This window comes from Sebastes fasciatus, chromosome 5 (assembly GCF_043250625.1).
Source record: "Sebastes fasciatus isolate fSebFas1 chromosome 5, fSebFas1.pri, whole genome shotgun sequence".
Classification (NCBI taxonomy): Eukaryota; Metazoa; Chordata; class Actinopteri; order Perciformes; family Sebastidae; genus Sebastes; species Sebastes fasciatus.
In genome coordinates, this window is record NC_133799.1 from 843,914 (window position 1) to 866,989 (window position 23,076).

The following is a 23,076-nucleotide window of genomic DNA, read 5'->3' on the forward strand; positions in this document are numbered from 1 at the left end:
TGATCCGTGTGGAGGGAAACAACCACGCCCAGTATGTGGAGGACACCATCACTGGGAGACAGAGCGTCTTAGTCCCCTACGAACCTCCACAGGTGAGACAATATGAAAAGATATGTCTGTTTTAAAGGTGTAGAGTTGATGTAAATGGTGTGAGGTTTTGGTCTTTATGGACCTGCCAGGGGGGAGGGACTCAAAGTGCCCCCATGTTGGAACAAACCACAGCTAAAGTGTCCTCTTTGATGCCCCCATGGTGGATGAAGTGCCTCTATGGAGGCCTTCAAATTAAGAAAACATGATGCGGTACCATATATGCTGACTTACATGCTAGAAAACATTATGCACGCTGCTGCCTCATCGTGTGCTGCAAGACTCCACCACTGGTTCAGCGTGATGGATCTGTTTTATACCCACTAACCACTAACTGGGTGTTACATTCCCCCGTTTAGGGTCCAGGGGATGGAGGGAGTAACAATAACATTTAAACCCCGGATAGAGAGACAGACAACGGATGTGTGCAAACAGTTCATTAACAATAAATGAAACAACGACCAACTTAAAACTACTTTGAAGTAGGACAACACCGCCGACTCCGGCACACACGTCCACCACCGATGTAAACCGAGCAGCACTCAGTCTGAAACACTGCCGTTTGGCCGTTTGGCCCTCTGGCACCGGTCTCTTATACGCCCCGGCTCTGATTGGTGATTGAACACAGCCGCGTACCTCCAGTAACTGCAGCTGCACAGCGTGGTGAGGGTGAGGGTGAGGGTGGCACCTGAAGAGACAGGAGAGAAGCACTACGGCACGGAACACTGGGATCTTTAAATAATGTTGAAATAATCCTTTTTGTATTCTAGGGAGGCTAAATATTAAATAGTGGCACTTTAAAAGACGTCTTCTGAATTGTATCAGCAAAATGTGTTTTTGCTTTTATTGTCTGGGGACGATAAAGGAAGTGGTTTGTCCTCAGCTGAAATCAAACCGCTTTGGATATTTAAAATATATTTAACAAATAGGGATGGATATCGCTTAAAAGCTTTTGCTACCAGTACGAATACCAGTATCCTTAAAGTGATACCAATAGAGAACTTCATTTTGGTGACATCTCGCCATGCTGAAGTGACAGCTCCGTCAGGTAAAGATCACATTAAATCGTTAGCAGTGATTGGCTGCGAGCAGAACCTCTACTAGTTGTTTTTTTCGAGGACCGGGTACAAAAAGGATTGAATGTAGGTATCGTTCGACTGGAGAAGTTTCAGTACGACTTGGTACCGTGTTATTTAGGTCAATACCCTCAGGTATGGAGTACCGATACCCAAATCAACTTATAAGTCAACGCTCTAAGAACCTGGTGTGTCTCTGCGTCGTCTACAAACCTAAAACAAAACAGCAAAAACACTGAAGTGAATGAATTCTTATTAGTAACCAGGACATGGCCGTGCATGTAAATGCATCATCAAATGTCTCTAAAAATCCTTTTTTTGTCCTCCTCCTGTCTCTCTCAGGTGGGAACAGAGTTCACCACCATCCTGTACAACTTCATGTGCAACTCGAGCTGCGTCGGTGGGATGAACCGACGCCCGATCCTCATCATCGTCACCCTGGAAACCAGAGAGTAAGAGACTGTTATCATCCCGTCTGTCACGTCTCCAGTTGAGTAAATGTTGGATTGTGTCTCACCTGCTATGTCCCCCCTCCGTCTCCTCCTCCACAGCGGTCAGGTGTTGGGCCGCCGGTGCTTCGAGGCCAGGATCTGTGCCTGCCCGGGCCGTGACCGGAAGGCGGACGAGGACAGCATCCGCAAGCAGCACGTAACGGACGCCACAAAGAGCAGTGATGGTATGAAGCGCCGTAAGTAGGGCGGGGCTGGTGGCGGGCTGTCCTGCTTCAGGTCTCACCTGAGGACCTTTAACCTCTGCTCTCACTAACCCTCCCGCTCATAGACTAACTGTAGATGAACACACAAACCGTGGTCCTCACTCTTTCCTGTCCTCTCTCAGCCTTCCGCCAGGTGTCCCACGGCATCCAGATGTCCACCATCAAGAAGAGGAGGTCTACAGACGAGGAGGTGTTCTGTTTGCCTGTAAGTATTGCTGGTCCTGTTTCAGGGAATACAACTGTTGTGTGTCTGAGCTGCTCGCTGACCGTCGTCTCTCTGCTTCTTCTTCTTCTTCTATTAGATCAAAGGACGTGAAATTTATGAGATTTTGGTAAAAATCAAAGAGTCTCTGGAGTTGATGCAGTACCTGCCACAGCACACTATCGAGTCGTACCGACAGCAGCAGCAGAACCTCCTCCAGAAACAGTGAGTACTCGTTCACGTCCGTTAGCAAGACACAACGCAGTCCGTCAAATAGTCACTAAATGGTATCTATTTGATTCGTCTATATAGACACGAATTTCACTTTTCTTTCGTGACGCTCAGCACGACTTTCAACAACATATTTTTTTGTGCTTTTTCCTACAAATGTCCAGCAACACGTGATGCACGTGTCCATTTCAGCTCCACTCGTCTTTTTAAAATAAAATTACTTAGTTAGGTTTAAGATCAACTTGGTTAGGCTTAGGCAACAAAATTACGTAGTTATGTTTAGGGAAACATTGGGGTTAGCATTAAAATAACATCGTAAGTGGCGTAACTTAACTACGGAAGTTATGTGACAAAAAGTATTTTGTTAGGTTTAGGAAAAGATTGTGGTTTGGATTAAAATAACCTCGGAAAATGCGTAACTTAATTACGGAGTTATGTGACAAAAGTACTTTAGTAGAATACCGAAAAGTTTCTAGTTTGGGTTAAAATAACTCCAGAAGTGCTGTAACTAAAGTAAAGAAGTTACGTGACAAATAAATCAACGTTGACTTCTGGCCTCACACGGGGCACCAATATGTATAGCTTATATTGTATGTTGGTAAAATAAAAAAAAATTTATTCTCACATTTTTAACTATTCTATTGTTGTTTTTTACTGCTTATTTGCACCAACAAACCAAAGCAAATTCCTAGTGTATACCTGATACACCTGGCAATAAACAAGATTCTGATTCTGATAGAGGTCTCCTGGTAAAAGTCTGGTGTTTTTAGACCCACCCATCCACCCCGACCTCCTCGCTACCCGCCGTTCACCGCTATCTATACTTCCCGGTTTACGTGGATTACATACAAATTGATTTCGTGCTGATCATCACGAAAACATTTTTTAAATTTGTGCACATGTACACGAATCAATACATTAAAGTTTGTGACTATTTCATGACCTGCTGTGCAATTGAGCTGGAAAGTCATCACCGACCTGCATCACTGTCAGAGTTCAGCCTCCAGTTCTAGTTTCTTTATGCCGTTTTTCTTTAGAATAGACTGCAGTGATTAAACGTGACCGGCGTGTTGCTGTAGAAGCCCTGATATTTGTCGCCGCCTCTGAAGCTTTGCAGCTGATAATAATAATAATAATCTGCGTGTTGTTGAGCAGCTGAGGGTTTATGAATGCTGGTAGAACTCGGAGGGTGAGTCCTGCATCAGAGCCGTTTTGTTTTCCCCTCCTGATCTCTCTCATGGGACAAGAGCCAAAGCTGGTGAATCGTGACAAATGTACCTGGCTGTGTTTTGTTAAGGAGAAGCTCCCAAAGACTGCAGGTTAACGCCTTTGGGTGCTCTGCCAGGTTTGCACAACAACAGCAGCAACACAAAACGCTGAGCCTTCCTCCATTCAGCTGAGCATAATTAAAACCGTCTCACGTGTTCACGCACACACACACTTCTGCTCGGCCACGCCCATCCCTCCATCGCCGATGGAGACGAGGAGGAGGAGGAGATGATGTTAATTACTGCTTATGTTGTAGTTTTCCCATTAAGAGACAGACTGGCAGACTGACTCACACTGAGACAATATCTGCATTTACTTTGGTTTGTTGCTGCCGGGCCGTCAAATATTACTGTTAACGATCCCTGAATAAACACACTGAGAAGATAATCCTTTATGAGTCCCACAGCGGGGAAACCTGCAGACTTTAGGTGGTTAAAATCCATTTTTCTGCTGCTCCCGTCCACAGCAGCTTTAAGAACTGAAGCTGTTATATTGCTCTCTTCAAAGCCACCAGACTCCATTCACAAAAACAGTCATTTAACCTCTCAGAACAGGAGAGTGTACTGAGTGGACCTTTACATTTAAAAAAGAAAGAAAGGTTTTAGTAGGTTTGTTGATGTTAGATTCTAAATGAATATTTAGTGAATATTCCTCTTTAGGATTTGGTATATTTGCTCTTCTTTGTTATATCACATGTTGTTCTTAGTTTTCTGTGCATATTCTTAAACAGCTTATTATTATGACTCTCTTCTGTAATTTACTGCAGCCTTTGAAATAAAAAGGAACGTCAACAGTGAATGTTTCAGGCCTCTTTTCTCTCCTCCTCCTCCTCTTCCTCCTCCTCCTCCTCCTCCTCGTCCTTCACTCTGTAGATAAATACTAAATAACAGCAGCAGTTGATCTGTGTTGGTAGACTGCCACCTTCTGGACACAGTTATTAATGCACAATAATGATGATGTATTAAGTTACAGCTCAGTGCTTTGTGAATCTTTCTTCATCACTGTTTGAGCTACTTCTCTCTCCGCCTCCTCCTCCTCCTCTCTCTCTCCTCCTCCTCTCTCCTCCTCTCTTTCTCTCCTCCTCCTCTTCTCTCCTCCTCCTCCTCCTCCTCTCTCCTCCTCTTCTCTCCTCCTCATCCTCTCTCCTCCTCTCTCCTCTGTCCTCTTCTTCTCTCCTCTTCCTCCTCCTCCTCTTTTTCTCTCCTCTTCTCTCCTCCTCCTCCTCCTTCTCCTCCTCCCCCACCTCATATTTTTCTCTCCTCCTCCTCCTCCTCCTCCTCCTCCTCTCTCTCCTCTCTCCTCTCTCCTCCTCCTCCTCCTCCTCCTCCTCCTCCTCCTCCTCCTCCTCCTCTTCTTCTCTCCTCCTCCTCCTCCTCCTCCTCTTATTTCTGCTCTCTCTGGTTCCTCCTGCAGTCTGGTTAAAGCTCGTCTTGGTAGCCAGATCATGGAACAACCTGCAGGAGAGCAGAGGCGGCGCTGCACCTCCTCCTGAACCTCTGCACCACATTCCTCCTCTTCCTCCTCCTCCAGCTGCTCCTCCTCCTCCTCCTCCTCCTCCTCCTGCTGAGCTACATGGACCTCCTCTCTGTCTCCGTTTTATCTACTTTCTTTTTCCTGATCTCCTTTTCTACCTTCTGGGATTCTGCACCGAGGATGTTTTTAAGATGATGGACTCTCTCTTCTTCTTCTTATTCTTCTTCTCCTTCATTGTGCTCCTCCGTTACAGACAGACATTACAGGCTGGATCAACTCTGTGTTTCTCCTCTGCTACTGACACTGAGATTCATAGATTATCATTATTTGATTTGCATGCATTAAAAGGTGTATTTTGTAGGGTTGCCTCTCTTTGTGATTTCATCATGTTGTTTATCTGTCGGCCTGTAGTGATGACGTCTGACGTCACATAGGAATCAAACACTGTTTTTATATCTGTGTTTTACCTTCGAGAGCTGGACTCAGAATCGATCTCGTTGGGTTGTTTTGGGGGAAAAGAGACTTTATTATTATTATTATTATTATTTTTTGCTAATGCTGGTCATGTTTTATATAAAGTCACTGCAGGACAGTTTGTTTGTTTGTTTTGAACTTTTAAAAGTTGGGATGCACCGATACCGATACCGACACCGACACCGACACCCGATATATGTACATTATAGTCTGGAATTTTAATTGCTGTTTAAGTTTTGACCAACTTGTTGCTGCATTAAAAATATTTTACACCTGAAGTTTGAAGTTTTTTTTTACCAGGATTTATTATTTTAATAATAAATTACAATTCAGTTAATGTATATCTACAGTATGTATTTATTAAGTTAGTAAAGTGATGTTTAAGTCCAGCCTGACGTTGTCTGTCGGAAGTGACGTAACTTAATTACGGAAGTTACGTGACAAAAACTACTTTGTTAGTTTTACGAAAACATTGTGGTTTGGGTTAAAAAAATATCTTATTGAAAAGATTTTACACCTGAATTTTGAAGGTTTTTTTTATGATTTATTTTTTTTTATAATAAATTACAATTCAGTAAATGTATATCTATGTATTTATTAAGTTAGTAAAGTGATGTTTGAGTCCAGCCTGATGTTGTCGTTACACATAACAGAATGATCCGGTCTCTTCCACACAGTGAGGCCTACAGCTGGTTAATGAAACACTGGTATCGGGTTGGTACTCGGTATCGGACGATACCCAGAGCCCCGGTATCGGTGTCGGTATCGGACGATACCCAGAGCCCGGGTATCGGTGTCGGTATGAAACGATACCCAGAGCCCGGATATCAGTGTCGGTATCGGACGATACCCAGAGCCCGGGTATCAGTGTCGGTATGAGACGATACCCAGAGCCCGGATATCGGTGTCAGTATCGGACGATACCCAGAGCCCGGGTATCGGTGTCGGTATCGGGACTGAAACAGTCGGATCGGTGCATCGTATTTAAAAGAGGAGCTGTGACCTTTCTGTTTGAAACAGATTATTCTTTCTGTGGTTTTCAGATAATAAATGGCTTTTCTTTTACTGCTCTGCTGTTTCTTTATTGGAATATGTGGTTCGGTATGAGGAGTGATTTATGTATAATAATAATAATAATGTTTGAGTGATGATAGTAACCTCTCCCACCCCCCCTCCTCCTGCAGGACTTCGATGCAGTCCCAGCCCCTCTACGGTTCCTGCTCTCCGACTCACGGCAAAGTGAACAAGCTGCCGTCCGTCAGCCAGCTCATCAACCCGCAGCAGCGTAACACCCTCACCCCCTCCGGCATGACCGGAGGCCTGACTGACAGTAAGTGTGTCCCTCTGTTACCCCCCCTCCCCCCTACCCAACTACCCCAGCGTCCCTGCAGGGCTCATTGTAAACTTATAAAGGCTGCATGTCCAGGCAGGCAGGAGGGTACCTGAACGCCTCTCAGCACCCCCCCGACATAAAGCTTCCTCTTTAAAGAATGTGATCCCTGTGAGACTCTCCTGCAGGACCTGTTATGATGCATCATGTGTCATGTTGAGAGTAACCTCTGCATGCCCCCCTCCACCCCCCCCAACCTTGACGTTACGTAATCTGTGAATGACAGAGCAGTAATACCGTAGCTCCTCTTGTCTCTGCAGTGACTCCCATGATGGGCACTCACATCCCCATGAATGACATGAGTTCACTGAGCCCCACTCACGTCCTGCAGCCTCAGCTCCCCCTGATGCCTTCCTCCCACTGTACCCCCCCTCCTCCATACCCCATGGACAGCAGCATCTCCAGGTACCTCACCTTACCACAGTGGACACATCTCTACATCTAGCACAATAATCAGAATAACGTCAGTCATACAAAGACAGAAAGACAAGTAAGATTAGAATAGAGTGCATGCAGCCGGTTAGATTGTTATCAGGTCATTAACCCTCTGAGACCCGCAGCTAGAGAGAAGATACTGGTATCATCTGAAACTAGAGAACCTGATGAATCCATCGCCATGTCATACTAGCTATACAATATGTGTACTTCATACTGTATTTGTGTGTCTGTTTATTCCTCTGATTCACCAATATGCTGATGATATACCCCTAATTTTAGCAGAAAAAAACCCCCAAAAAAACATGTCAGACTAGCTGGTCATGAAGGAGGTTAAATAACGCTCCAAACTTACACCAAATGTTGTCGAGGAAAACCTGTCATGTCCATTCTCAAAGGGGTCCCTTGACCTCTGACCTCCAGATCAGTGTATGTAAATGGGTTCTATGGGTACCCACGAGTCTCCCCTCCCAAGTGCTTGCCATCACCGAAATCTCCAAAATGTCAAACGTTTTTGATCCCAAATCACAGCATGTCTTCTTCTCTGGTGTTCCTCAAGGTCTTGGTGTCTTAATGTGGTATTTTGGAGGGTTTATTGATCATTTTTATCAACTCTCCAGTGGTAAAAAAATGGTTAAATTTAGCACCAAATCTGTGGAACAAATGGAATCAACCCAACAACTGCTGCAACAATTTATGAGACGTAATAGAGCATGAGGATGACCATCAGATACTTCTAGATTAATGACTAGAACAACTTGACCCTCAGTGCTGAGCTGCATCTCAGATTAACCTCCAGGTTCCAGCTTTCAGATGATGTACACCACTTCTATGTGACATCTACTGTTGACCTGCTATCTCCCCCTAAAGACCCCCTGGACCCCCTAAAGACCTCCTGGACCCCCTAAAGAAGAATGAGGCTGCTGCCAGCAAACATTAATTCATTTAATTTGTCTATTTCTTACAGAAAGGTCCAAGTATACTTGGCTTATACCAACAAGTATACAGAAAAGTCCAAGTATACTTGGCTTATACCATTAAGTATGCAGAAAAGTCCAAGTATACTTATACCCCCTAAAAGAACGGCTCCATTGAGGCTCTCAGAGGGTTAACTCAGATTGAAGTGTGAAACTTGCAGGTGTTGCAGTCTAAAGCAGAATGTGTTGATGAGCGCAGACAGTCAGAGTCAGTTTGATGTTTGACGGTAGAATAAAGTGAATAAAGTGGAAGTGTGAGCGTCCGTCACGTCTTTCTGACCCTCTTCCTCTCCGCTCCGTTCCCTCCTCAGCTTCCTTATTCGGCTGGGCTGCGCCGGCTGCTTGGACTACTTCACAGCACAGGGCCTAACCAACATCTACCAGATTGAGAACTATAACATGGAGGTGAGCCCTTGCCTATCCAACACCAGTCATATGATGGGTTAGAGAGAGAGACGACTAACGCTCCCCCCCTCCTCCTGTGTAATGACCATTAGGACCTGTCCAGGCTCAAGATCCCCGCCGAGTTCCAGCACGTCATCTGGAAGGGCATCATGGAGCACCGACAGGCCATGGATTTTTCCCCTCCTCCCCACATAGTGCGCACCACCAGCGGGGCCTCCAGCGTCAGCATGGGCGCCTCCGAGGCCCGGGGCGAGCGCGTCATCGACGCCGTGCGCTTCACCCTGCGCCAGACCATCTCCTTCCCGCCGCGCGACGAGTGGTCCGACTTCTCCTTCGACCTGGATTCCCGCCGCAACAAACAGCAGCGCATCAAGGAGGAGGGAGAGTGACGGGGGGCTGACCTCCGTACCGACCTCCGTCCGTCCGGCTCGCCCCGTTTTCTCATTTCCCGCCTCCTCCTCCTGCTTGTCGGAACATTTCTGGTTTTCCCCCGCCTGCTGAGAACACTCATATTCACATTAGGACGCACTTATTGAATCGGCGAGGAGGAACAAACGGTGCATTTTTTGATTCTGATTTCTTGAGAGCACTTAAGAAATAAATGTTCATTCCCATTAAAGCATGACTGGAACTAACTGGCTTTAGAGGGTTAATCAGGGCTCACGTGTTTCTGCATGTTTCATATCTAGTTTAAGGTTTACTGGTGTTCATGTGTGGCACAAAGTCAGCATTGATTGTATACATTTCAACCGTTTCCTGTCAGAAGTATTATGTCAATTGATGGGCGATCTCTGCTTCTATATTTTGCTTCTTGTTTTGTTTTTAATGTGTGTTTAATGAGACCGATGCCTCAGCGTTCAGGGTCAGCTGTGTGTGTTAAACGGTCGTTCATTGATGTAGCCGTATATCTCTATATAGGCCTGATGCTCTTGACCCAGTGTTTTACAGTAATGACTGATGTCCTCTCGTTTCTGCTGGTGTTTTACTGCTATAATAAGTATTGTTTTATATTCATCATAGAGGTTTACTTCATTTGGCCAAAACCTGATATTAATGTATATATATAAATCTGTATAGTTTCTCCCTGAATAAATAAATAAACCCGATCAGATCACAGTGATGTGAATATTAACCAGGTAGCTTCACCGGTTCACAACCTGATGTTTGGTATTGATTCGCCGCCGCCGCCAGCAGCCCGTGTTCACCTCGTAGCCAGCAGCAGCAGCAGCGTTAGAAAGCAGAAAGCAGAAAGCGTTTTCATATTTTTGTACAATGTATTGTAAATATGTTGCATCATACTGAGGGTATTTTGATATAAATCTGAAATAAATATCCATACTTGCTGTATCGCATGTTAACAATCCTCTGTCTGATTATTTCAAAAGTGTGGCTCCGCTGAATGATTCACATAAAAACTGTTGTTACACCGAACAGATAAACTCTACATTGATCACTGATCAGATAAACAAACTCTACGTTGATCACTGATCAGATAAACAAACTCTACATTGATCACTGATCAGATAAACAAACTCTACATTGATCACTGATCAGATAAACAAACTCTACGTTGATCACTGATCAGATAAACAAACTCTACGTTGATAGGGTAAAATACATAACTTATAGATATCACCGTGTTGATTACGGACATTAAGACAATTATTATAAGTTTTCTGAAATGTTATGTTTAAATATGCAAATGAGGCATTATCTTATTAAATATGTGCTAATTTTCATACATTTCCAAGACAGAAATGTGAACATTAAATGAAGCCAGGTTCAAAATGTTCGTCTCATTTTGTTGACATATTATATATATATATATATATATATTATATATATAATATATATATATAATATATATATATAGTAGATCAAAGGTTTTTACTGAGGGAATGTAGGATATCTTTGTAAAAATCTATTTTCTCCATGTTTTTGGGAATAAAATGTAAAAATCAGCCGATGTAACATGTTTGTTACAAAATGCTTTACTTATTATTATTATTATTATTATTATTATGTGTGAAATTACTAGATTATATTTTCATTCTGAGGGTTTTAATCCAGGAACTCTACATATCAGATTATTCCAGTTTGGCGTCACAACTTCTAAAATGTTCCCATGAACATGAGAACGGCCGGATCTGAGACCAGAGACCAGAGACCAGAGACCCGAGACCAGAGGGAGGAAACCAGACAGCTTCTCTGATGAGATGAAACTCTGACATTTACAAGAATAAATCTCACAAAAAAACACTAATTTACCAGAAAAAAACGGAGAAATTCTCTAAAGATTAGTCGTAAATTTAGCTTCCATCTGAATTTCATTGCTCCTGAAGTAAAGAAGTGTTCTTCTGGTACGGAGGACCAGGAAGACGCGCTGTGGAAGCTAAATAGCCTAAAACATTCATTCATTTCTTCCTGGTTAGATTACCTGATTCTTTTTAAACCAATTCTATATTAAGCACTTTGTAACGTAACGTTTTGAAAAACTTTATGAATAAAAGTTATTATTATAATTATGTGTGAAATTACTAGATGAGGATGTGAAATTCTTCCGTATTGAAGTCGTCTACATGTTGATTGATTTCAACTTAACGGCCTGATCTGAGACCAGCTAACACCAGAGACATTAGAGACACCAGAGACATTAGAGACCAGAGACCAGAGACCAGAGACCAGAGACACCAGAGAGCAGAGGGAGTAAAGAAGCAAGCAGACAGGAAGCATCACAGCTTCTCTGATGAGATGAAAGACTGTGAGCCGATCAGGAGTCGTCTTCATTTCAACCTTTATTGCGTCCCGGAGGTGGACGTCCTCGTCCCTCCTGGATCTTCTATATACAGAGAACAGACATGTGACCAGTTCATGTTCACTTATTTACAATCACACAAAAATAGTCTCTTTACAGTCCTGGTCCGGTTCCTTCAGTCCGTCACTCCACCTCGGCCACGTGGGCCACCTCCACCTCCATGGTCTGGATCACGTCGGGCGCGTCCTCCATCTTGGGGTCCGTGAGCGCCTGCTGCGCCAGGACGTAGTTCACCACCTGCATGATGCCCTGATCCGAGAGCGTCGTGGTCGTCGTCACCGAGCCGTCGCACGCCGCCTGGACGGCCTGCACCGCCTCCACGGCCTCCACCGTCTCCTCCGTGATCAGCACCGTCTCGATCTCCTCCGGCGCCGGCTGCTGCTGCGCGGCCGGCCGCAGCTCGGGAGGCAGCTCGGACGCCAGGATGCTGACGGCGTGCTCCACCTGCGTGCCCTGGTTGTGGAACTGGAGGGTGTCTTTCTCCAGCATGATCTTCCCCGGCAGGTTGTCCCCGTGATACTTGGCCATGTGTTTGCGGAGCGTGCGCGCGTCGATGTGGGCCTCCTGGCACATGGGGCACACGTACGGGCGCTCTCCCGTGTGCGTGCGGACGTGGCGTTTGAGGGAACGGGCGTCGGCCCAGGCGACGCCGCAAGTCAGACACTCGAATGGCTTCACTCCTGGAAGAGAGGAGGAAGGAAACAGCATCAGTACGGTCAACAACTGATCAGATCAATAACTAACGCTGTCAGAGTTAACGTGATGAGAACACGTTAACGCTAATCTGTTTTAACGCCACTCATTTCTTTAACGCAACTTGTGATCTTTAGGTTGTAGCGGCTCAGTTTTAAAGCTAGAGAGAAGTCCTGGTATCATAGTAAACTATAAACCTGATGAATCCAACCAGGTCAGACTAGCTGGTCATGAAGGAGGTTCAATAACGCTCCAAACTTACACTAAATGTTGGAGAGGACAAACTGTCATGTCCATTTCAAAGGAGTCCCTTGACCTCTGAAATGGGTTAATTGATTTCCAATAATAAATATATACATCATATTTGTCTACTCCCATGTTGATAAGAGGATTAAATACTTGACTCCCTTTAAGGTTCATTTAGAACAGATAAGTAATGTGTGATTAATAAAGTGAATAAATAACATCTGTCCTGTCCCCGTCCCGCTGGCGTTCTCACCCTGGTGGTTGTTGACGTGGCGCCGGTACTCTCGGAGCTGAGTGAACTTCCTGCCACACTGCTCACACTCCCTCTCCAGGTTCTGCTTCACCCGGCCTTTCTTCCCGTGCGTGGCTTTCTTCACGTGCCTCCTGAACAGCGCCTTCTCAAAGAACTCCTTCCCGCACACGTTACACCTGAGGACACGAGTCGAGACGTCACGTCCTGGTTACCATGACAACAACAACAACAACAACAACACCATCGGGCGTCCCCGAGGCGCGGCGGACTTACTTGAAGGGCTCGGCCACGCTGTGGGACTTGACGTGGGAGTACCAGTCCTTCTTCCAGCTGTAGCACTTCCCACACACCTGGCACTGGAACGGCTTCAGGCCCATGTGCTTGTTCATGTGCTGCTGCAGATCTTTGGCTTCGTAGAACCTTTTATCACAGCTGGAAGAACATTCAGACAGCTCAGTCTCAGTGGACAACCTCGTCCCATCGGGGGTTAATAAATGAGAGACGGGCGGTTTACTCACTGAGCGCAACCGAACGGACGCACGTTGGGTCGGGGCAGGTGCTTCTTCAGGTGTTTGCTGAGAGCCGAGGCTCGATGGAAAGTCGCTCCGCACGTGTTGCACAGGTACTTTGATTCACCTGTTGGAGGGTTTCATGGTGAAAACAGATGCAAACATCTGGTTGACTTTACGCTCTTATCTGAGGAAAGGGTCACTTTACCCAACTTAATTTACAATAACAAAAAAAAATTGAACAGAAAAGAAACTCGGAAATTCTCTAACATTAAAGTTGTAAATTTATGAAAAAAAAGTCTCTGCAATTTACAATAACAGAAAAACTAATTTACGAGAAAACAACTCACAAATTTACGAGAATAAAATTCCAAAATTCTGAGATTAAAGTTGTAAATTTACGAGAATAAAATTCCAAAATTCTGACATTAAAGTCGTAAATTTATAAGAAAAATCTCAGAAATTTATGATAGAATTTAAAATAAGAAAACTAATTTACGAGAAAAAAAACTTAGAAATTCTCTGAAATTAAAGTTGTACATTTACGAGAAAAAAACTCTCTGAGATTAAAGTCGTAAAAATTATGAAAAAACCTCACAAATTTACAAGAATAAAATTCCAAAACTCTGAGATTAAAGTCGTAAATTTACGAGAAAAAAAAACTCAGAAATTCTCTGACAATAAAATCTTAAATTTACCAGAAAAAAACAAAAATTTACAAGAATAAAACTTGGATGTTCTGAGATTAAAGTTGTAAATTTACGAGAATAAAACGTGGATATTCTCTAACATTAAAGTCGTAAACTTATGAGAAAAAGTCTCAGAAATTTGCATTAACAGAAAAACAAATTTACGAGAAAAAAAATCACAAGTTTACGAGAATAAAATTCCCAAATTCTGAGATTAAAGTTGTAAATTTATAAGAAAAATCTCCGAAATTTATGATAAAATTTACAATAACAAGAAAACTAATTACGAGAAAAAAACTCACAAATTTACAAAAAAAACTCGGAAATTCTCTGAAATTAAAGTTGTAGATTTACGAGAAAAAAACTCTTTCTGTGAGATTAAAGTTGTAAAATTATGAAAAAAAACTCATGAATAAAATTTTAAATTTAGGAGAAAAGACAGAAATTTACAAGAGAAAAAACTTAGAAATTCTCTGAGATTGAAGCCGTAAATTTACCAGAAAAAAACTAAAATTTACAAGAATGAAACTTGGATGTATTGAGATTAAAGTTGTAAATTTAGGAGAATAAAACACATCCAATAACACACCGTGGTATATCGGAGTACCAGGAGAAGTCTCAGAGACCGATCTCATAACCTGATAAACCAAATGAAAGTAGTATGTTGAGCGTGTCCTGACCTGTGTGGATGCTGGTGTGCTCCTCCATGCTCCGCTTGCTGACGAAGGACTTCTTACAGTACTGACACTGGAACTGTTTGGTGACGTCGTGCAGCGCTCGGTGCATCTTCAGGCTGTGCTTGTGGGCGAACGTCTTGCCGCAGACCTTGCAGGAGTGCGGCCGCACGCCGGTGTGATGCAGCATGTGGATCCTCAGAGAGTAGAGCTTCGGTAACGTCTTCCCGCAGATGTCGCACACAAACTCTCGTTTGGTGTGCTGCGCCGACGTCTTCTCGTCCAGGTCGCCGTCCGCCTTGCCCTCGGCGCCGTGTGCCGCTGAGGGTTTGGCGGTGATGGGCGCCCGCTGGCTGCTCTGCTGCTTGTGTCGGGCCAGGTGGGCGCGGAGCGAGGCGGCGTACTGGAACTCCTTACTGCACAGCTACGAGGACACAGACGCACCGCGGTCACGACACGTTCACTACAGGATATGACCTTAACTTACTGTTGACGGAACACTTACGCTGCACTTATAGCCGCGAGCCTTCTCGTGTTTTAACGTGTGCATGATGAGAGAGTAGCGTCTCTGGTAGGACATGCCGCACTCAGAGCACGTGTGCTCTCCATCGCTGGCGCCCTCTGCCGGCGTCTGGTCCGGCTCGGCTCCGGTCTCCGGCTCGGCTCCGGTCTCTGGCTCTGCCACCTTCGCCCCGGGCTCGTCCGCGCTGAGCTCTCCGGTCGTCACGCTGTCCACGGCGCCGGCGTCTGGATCTAACCCTGACTCAGACTGTCCTTCGCCTTCGGTCTCCGCCGGCTGCTTCGGCGGTCGTCCCCTCTTCCCCGGCCTCGGAGCCAACTAAACACACACTCGGGTTAATTTTCACTCTTAACAGAACAATCAAACACTCAGAGCTTCACTGAGATGTAAAGACGTACCTTCGGGGTGGCGGTACGCGGCGGCGTTGACCCTTTCTTCCCCTCCTCTTCCTCCTCCAGCCCCATGTGTAAACGAGCGTAACCGCCCTCGGCGATGGAGCGCGACCGGAGTCGTCTCTTGTTGGGCTCATCTGACATGTCCTGCTTGTCTCCGTGGCTTTCATCAGCGGAGGGCTCCTCCTCCTCCAGAGGAACGTACTCCTCCACCTCCACGTCCTTCTTCACCTTGGCGGGACGCCCCCGTTTACGTTTCTGGGGCATCGGTGCTTCTTCTAGCTTCTCCTGAGGCGCCGCCGCCGCCGCCGCCGCCGCCGCCGCCGCCGCCGCCGCCGCCTCGGAGACCAGCTTGATGACCTCCGAGGGACTCACTTTGTCTGGGTCCACATTTATTACGAAGGCTCCTGCTTCAGCGACCTGCGGCTGCTCCATCGCCAGGCAGGCGGACACCACGGCGAGGGACTCACTGGCGCCGGCCTGTCCACTGAGGGTGACCACAGTCATCGTCTCCGCCTCCGCTCCTTCTGCGCCGCGTGAGATAAGAGTGACGGTGTCTCCCGGCTCAGCCGGTCCTCCGTGAGTGATCAGAGTCACCGTCTCATCCGGTCCAGCCTCCCCATGATGCTCTTTGTCTCCGTCTCCAGCTTCAGCGACGCCCGCCACCGGCTGCTGGATGTAGGCGTCTTCAGAAGGTGCAACGAAAGCTAAGGGCTCGTCCGTTACATCGCCGCCCTGCTGGGTGACCACCGTCCTGCCGTCGCTCTCTATGGTGACCATGAAGGAGGCGGATTCGTCCTTCAAGCCATCCTCGGCGGCCGGTTGGCTCGACACCACCGTGTGCACGTCTCCTCTCTGATACACCGTCAGCTTCTGCTCCTCCACCTGCTTATGAACAGACTCACAGATCTGCAGCACCTCCGTCATCAGCAGATGGCGAGCTAGGTTGGCGATGTCGGCCATGACGCAGAAGTTAAACGTGAGCGTGGACGTGTACGCGAAGTCCAGCAGCGGGAGGAAGCTGACTTTGGTGAAACCTGGAGAGAGAAGGAAGGTTCAAACTGGGCGACTACAAGAAATGACCTCTAAACAACAACAAGGACGGAGTCTCACCGGAGAGGTCCACCACGGCTTCGTGCGTGGACGCCGCCCCCTTCTCGAAGAAGAGCTCGTTGAAGTATTCGCTGCACGCCGCCAGCACCGCTTTGTGCGCTCGGTGCTCCTCGCCTTCGATCAGCAGCGTGATGTCACAGAACTGGTTGCTGAGACGCTGCTGGTTCAGTTTGTCCAACATGGTCTGGCTGTGTTTGGGCAGGAACTGGTTCACTTCCCCTTTACTGTCCACCTGGAGACGGATCACAGAGACACCATTCACTAAACACTCAACTAGAGAGCAGGACTGGTTCACCTGTCCTTTACTGTCCACCTGGAGACGGATCACAGAGACACCATTCACTAAACACTCAACTAGAGAGCAGGACTGGTTCACCTGTCCTTTACTGTCCACCTGGAGACGGACACACACAGACTCATTCACTAAACACTCAACTAGAGAGCAGGACTGGTTCACCTGTCCTTTACTGTCCACCTGGAGACGGACACACACAGATTCATTCACTAAACACTCATCTAGAGAGCAGGACTGTACTGTATAACTGGAACTACACGTACAAAGACCAGCTCGTGTTTGGCCATCGTCTTCGCCAACTTGGATCTCAGCTGACAGGACGAGTCCGTGAAGCCTAAACCGTCGTCTCCCTCTTCTTCCTCCTCCTCCTCGTCCTCCTCATCGTTGGCGTTGGCGGCCGCCCTGCGTCTCCCTGGCCGGGAGAAGAGTCGAGATCCGGAGCCGTCGTCGGTGCTGCGCCTGCTCTGACAGTGAGCGCACTCTCTGATGTGGTCTTTGACGTTCTTCAGGATACCTGAAGGACACAAATCACAAACCACACGTCACACGTCTTCAGAGAGACGACGGCGTCATGTTAAACTACGCCGAGAGGAAGCAGCTCCTCCTGTCAGTAAAACATTTCATACAGCTAGTAGTACTACTGCCAGAGGATAACGGGACCTCATTAATGATCAGATAGCACAACGTGTCCTATCTGGAGAGAGGAAGGGGAACTGAAGAAGATAAAAGAATAAAAACACAGCGAACAACGAACCATCAGACGGAGACAGAGAGCAGCTCTGTGGGGAACGTCTCCATGTTCCTCACCTCAATATCCTCCAGAGAAACATCATCATCATCATCATCATAATAATAGTAATAATAATAATAATAATAATAGTAATAATAATAATAATAATAATAATAGTAATAGTAATAATAATAATAGTAATAATAATAATAGTAATAATAATAATAATAATAATAGTAATAATAATAATAGTAATAATAATAATAATAATAGTAATAATAATAATAATAATAGTAATAATAATAATAATAGTAATAATAATAGTAATAATAATAATAATAGTAATAATAATAATAATAATAGTAATAATAATAATAGTAATAATAATAATAATAATAGTAATAATAATAATAATAGTAATAATAATAATAGTAATAATAATAATAGTAATAATAATAATAATAGTAATAATAATAATAGTAATAATAATAGTAATAATAATAATAATAGTAATAATAATAGTAATAATAATAATAATAGTAATAATAATAGTAATAATAATAATAGTAATAATAATAATAATAATAGTAATAATAATAATAATAGTAATAATAATAATAATAATAATAATAATAATAGTAATAATAATAATAATAATAATAATAGTAATAATAATAATAGTAATAATAATAATAATAATAATAATAATAATAATAGTAATAATAATAGTAATAATAATAATAATAGTAATAATAATAGTAATAATAATAATAATAGTAATAATAATAGTAATAATAATAATAGTAATAATAATAATAATAATAGTAATAATAATAATAGTAATAATAATAATAATAATAGTAATAATAATAATAATAATAGTAATAATAATAATAGTAATAATAATAATAATAATAGTAATAATAATAATAGTAATAATAATAATAATAGTATCCTCCAGATATCTGAGGGATTTTGTTCTTCTTATAGTATTTTTAGTATCTTTTTCATATATGTATTGTGATTTTTCTAATATATATATTTATGTTCTTGTTAAAACGTTTTATAGTATTTTTTCATATTTTTATTATAATTTGTATTTTCTATATCTATGTTCTTTATAGGGAACAATACAGTACAGTACCTCTCCAGCAGTACTTCTACTAGGATACTACAGTAGTACTACAGTACAGTACCTCTCCAGCAGTACTTCTACTAGGATACTACAGTAGTACTACAGTACAGTACCTCTCCAGCAGTACTTCTACTAGGATACTACAGTAGTACTACAGTACAGTACCTCTCCAGCAGTACTTCTACTAGGATACTACAGTAGTACTACAGTATCTCACCTCTCCAGCAGTACTTCTACTAGGATACTACAGTAGTACTACAGTACAGTACATCTCCAGCAGTACTTCTACTAGGATACTACAGTAGTACTACAGTACAGTACCTCTCCAGCAGTACTTCTACTAGGATACTACAGTAGTACTACAGTACAGTACATCTCCAGCAGTACTTCTACTAGGATACTACAGTAGTACTACAGTACAGTACCTCTCCAGCAGTACTTCTACTAGGATACTACAGTAGTACTACAGTACAGTACATCTCCAGCAGTACTTCTACTAGGATACTACAGTAGTACTACAGTACAGTACATCTCCAGCAGTACTTCTACTAGGATACTACAGTAGTACTACAGTACAGTACCTCTCCAGCAGTACTTCTACTAGGATACTACAGTAGTACTACAGTACAGTACATCTCCAGCAGTACTTCTACTAGGATACTACAGTAGTACTACAGTACAGTACATCTCCAGCAGTACTTCTACTAGGATACTACAGTAGTACTACAGTACAGTACATCTCCAGCAGTACTTGCTGGAGATGTACTCCCAGGTGTTCTGTAGTAGTACTATAGTAGTATAGTAGTACTAGGTGTAGTAGTATACTGTAGTACTAGGTGTATTGTAGTAGTAGTATAGTAGTAGTACTAGGTGTGTAGTAGTATAGTAGTACTAGGTGTGTAGTAGTATAGTAGTACTAGGTGTGTAGTAGTACTAGGTGTGTAGTAGTACTAGGTGTGTAGTAGTATAGTAGTACTAGGTGTGTAGTATTACTAGGTGTGTAGTAGTACTAGGTGTGTAGTAGTACTAGGTGTGTAGTAGTATAGTAGTACTAGGTGTGTAGTAGTACTAGGTGTGTAGTAGTACTAGGTGTATAGTAGTAGTAGTAGTACTAGGTGTATAGTAGTAGTAGTAGTACTAGGTGTATAGTAGTAGTACTAGGTGTATAGTAGTAGTACTAGGTGTATAGTAGTAGTACTAGGTGTATAGTAGTAGTACTAGGTGTATTGTAGTAGTACTAGGTGTGTAGTAGTAGTAGTAGGTGTGTAGTAGTAGTACTAGGTGTGTAGTAGTAGTACTAGGTGTGTAGTAGTAGTACTAGGTGTATAGTAGTAGTACTAGGTGTGTAGTAGTAGTACTAGGTGTATAGTAGTAGTACTAGGTGTATAGTAGTAGTACTAGGTGTATAGTAGTAGTACTAGGTGTATAGTAGTAGTACTAGGTGTATAGTAGTAGTACTAGGTGTGTAGTAGTAGTACTAGGTGTATAGTAGTAGTACTAGGTGTATAGTAGTAGTACTAGGTGTATAGTAGTAGTACTAGGTGTGTAGTAGTAGTACTAGGTGTATAGTAGTAGTACTAGGTGTGTAGTAGTAGTACTAGGTGTGTAGTAGTAGTACTAGGTGTGTAGTAGTAGTACTAGGTGTGTAGTAGTAGTACTAGGTGTATAGTAGTAGTACTAGGTGTGTAGTAGTAGTACTAGGTGTATAGTAGTAGTACTAGGTGTGTAGTAGTAGTACTAGGTGTATTGTAGTAGTACTAGGTGTATAGTAGTAGTACTAGGTGTATAGTAGTAGTACTAGGTGTATAGTAGTAGTAGTAGTACTAGGTGTATAGTAGTAGTACTAGGTGTATAGTAGTAGTACTAGGTGTATAGTAGTAGTACTAGGTGTGTAGTAGTAGTACTAGGTGTGTAGTAGTAGTACTAGGTGTGTAGTAGTAGTACTAGGTGTATAGTAGTAGTACTAGGTGTATTGTAGTAGTACTAGGTGTATAGTAGTAGTACTAGGTGTATAGTAGTAGTACTAGGTGTATAGTAGTAGTACTAGGTGTGTAGTAGTAGTACTAGGTGTATAGTAGTAGTACTAGGTGTATAGTAGTAGTACTAGGTGTATAGTAGTAGTACTAGGTGTGTAGTAGTAGTACTAGGTGTATAGTAGTAGTACTAGGTGTGTAGTAGTAGTACTAGGTGTATTGTAGTAGTACTAGGTGTATAGTAGTAGTACTAGGTGTATAGTAGTAGTACTAGGTGTATAGTAGTAGTAGTAGTACTAGGTGTATAGTAGTAGTACTAGGTGTATAGTAGTAGTACTAGGTGTATAGTAGTAGTACTAGGTGTATAGTAGTAGTACTAGGTGTATAGTAGTAGTACTAGGTGTGTAGTAGTAGTACTAGGTGTATAGTAGTAGTACTAGGTGTATAGTAGTAGTACTAGGTGTATAGTAGTAGTACTAGGTGTGTAGTAGTAGTACTAGGTGTATAGTAGTAGTACTAGGTGTGTAGTAGTAGTACTAGGTGTATTGTAGTAGTACTAGGTGTATAGTAGTAGTACTAGGTGTATAGTAGTAGTACTAGGTGTATAGTAGTAGTAGTAGTACTAGGTGTATAGTAGTAGTACTAGGTGTATAGTAGTAGTACTAGGTGTATAGTAGTAGTACTAGGTGTGTAGTAGTAGTACTAGGTGTGTAGTAGTAGTACTAGGTGTGTAGTAGTAGTACTAGGTGTGTAGTAGTAGTACTAGGTGTATAGTAGTAGTACTAGGTGTATTGTAGTAGTACTAGGTGTATAGTAGTAGTACTAGGTGTATAGTAGTAGTACTAGGTGTGTAGTAGTAGTACTAGGTGTATTGTAGTAGTACTAGGTGTATAGTAGTAGTACTAGGTGTATAGTAGTAGTACTAGGTGTATAGTAGTAGTACTAGGTGTGTAGTAGTAGTACTAGGTGTGTAGTAGTAGTACTAGGTGTATTGTAGTAGTATACTGTAGTACTAGTATATACAGTACCTCTCCACCAGTACTTGCTGCTGATGGACTCCCAGGTGTTCTGCTGGTTCCGGTGTTCTCCGTCCTCTTCGGGGCTGATGTGGTTCTGCTGGATGAGTTCCCGCCTCCTGTGGTCCAGCAGAACCACCTCCAGCTCGGTGAAGTGGTTCTGGTTCTTCAGCCGCCTCTGGTAGAACAGGGTCCCGTCCCGGACCACGTAGCAGGTCGCCGCCTTCCGGATCTTCCTCTTGGTGTTCCCCGCGGTACCGGGCGCGTAGGGCTCGCGCTCATCCGTCAGGTAGCGCAGGATGGCCCGGTAGCTCTCCGAGCACGACATGAGGCCCGGCTCCTCTCGGGCTCCGGCTGTTAACCCCGGGTGTATATTACGGTGGGTCTCGGGGTACGGGTCGGTACCGGGGCGGTACCGGGGCGGTACCGGGTGTTTACCTTCAGGTACCGGGTGTTTACCTTCAGGTGGAACTGCAGAGCCGCGACTCAGCGGACAGGCGACAAAATGGCTGCTGCACAACCGGAAGCTGCGTCACTAACGGCGGAAGCGCGTAGTTACCCTGATGCACCAGCAGAGGGCGCTGCAGGCTCACTGATAACACACACACACACACACACACACACACACACACACACATACATACACACACACACACACACACACACACACACACACACACACACACACACACACACACACACACACACACACACACAGACAGACAGACAGACAGACAGACAGACAGACAGACACACACACAGACAAACAACACACACACACACACACACAGACACACACACACAGACACACACACACACACACAGACACACACGCACACACACACACACACACATACATACACACACACACACACACACACACACACACATACATACACACACACACACACACACACACACAGACAAACAACACACACATACACACACACACACACACACACACACACACACACACACACACAGACACACACACACACACACACACACACACACAACACACAGACACAACAACACACACACACACACACACACACAACACACACACAGACACACAACAACACACACACACACACACACACACAGACACAACACACACACAGACACACACACACATACACACACACACAGACACACACACACACAGACACACAACAACACACACACACACAGACACAACAACACACACACACACACACACACACAGACACACAACAACACACACCACAGACACACAACAACACACACCACAGACACACAACACACACACA

General features: G+C 43.9%; 2 protein-coding genes across 7 annotated transcripts in view; one reads left to right on the plus strand and one right to left on the minus strand.

The window, feature by feature from the left end:
* tp63 (tumor protein p63) overlaps positions 1-10,092 on the plus strand; it is a 44,549-nt gene extending 34,457 nt beyond the window's left edge. For 2 of the 6 annotated variants that reach the window (XM_074634502.1, XM_074634497.1), the window contains 10 exons: positions 1-92; positions 1,506-1,615; positions 1,715-1,851; positions 2,001-2,083; positions 2,181-2,305; positions 6,712-6,857; positions 7,178-7,322; positions 8,641-8,734; positions 8,827-9,917; positions 9,960-10,092. The exon at positions 1-92 is cut by the window's left edge and continues 24 nt beyond it. In XM_074634502.1, coding sequence (XP_074490603.1) covers positions 1-92; positions 1,506-1,615; positions 1,715-1,851; positions 2,001-2,083; positions 2,181-2,305; positions 6,712-6,857; positions 7,178-7,322; positions 8,641-8,734; positions 8,827-9,123 — 1,229 coding nt within the window. In that variant the 3' untranslated portion in view covers positions 9,124-9,917; positions 9,960-10,092. Of the gene's footprint in view, positions 93-1,505; positions 1,616-1,714; positions 1,852-2,000; positions 2,084-2,180; positions 2,306-6,711; positions 6,858-7,177; positions 7,323-8,640; positions 8,735-8,826 lie in introns of all 6 variants that reach the window. The other 4 variants (XM_074634499.1, XM_074634498.1, XM_074634500.1 and 1 more) reach the window with 4 other exon arrangements.
* A 1,419-nt stretch (positions 10,093-11,511) lies between these two features.
* Positions 11,512-22,319, minus strand: zbtb11 (zinc finger and BTB domain containing 11). The gene is made up of 10 exons (XM_074634496.1): positions 21,800-22,319; positions 17,197-17,447; positions 16,639-16,870; positions 15,532-16,562; positions 15,119-15,451; positions 14,620-15,037; positions 13,260-13,377; positions 13,015-13,173; positions 12,742-12,917; positions 11,512-12,229 (listed from the first exon to the last, which is right to left on the minus strand). The coding sequence occupies exons 1-10, from the start codon at positions 22,113-22,115 to the stop codon at positions 11,673-11,675; spliced, it is 3,591 nt and encodes a 1,196-aa protein (XP_074490597.1). The 5' UTR covers positions 22,116-22,319; the 3' UTR covers positions 11,512-11,672.
* Positions 22,320-23,076: the final 757 nt, after the last annotated feature.

Excerpts from the sequence above, each read along its gene's own strand:
- zbtb11 (XM_074634496.1), bottom strand. The coding sequence starts at position 22,115 with ATGTCGTGCTCGGAGAGCTACCGGGCCATCCTGCGCTACCTGACGGAT. Across the intron at positions 15,452-15,531 it reads CGCGTACCGCCACCCCGAAG|TTGGCTCCGAGGCCGGGGAA; the intron begins GTACGTCTTTAC and ends GTGTGTGTTTAG. Across the intron at positions 13,378-14,619 it reads GCACACCAGCATCCACACAG|GTGAATCAAAGTACCTGTGC; the intron begins GTCAGGACACGC and ends ACCCTCCAACAG.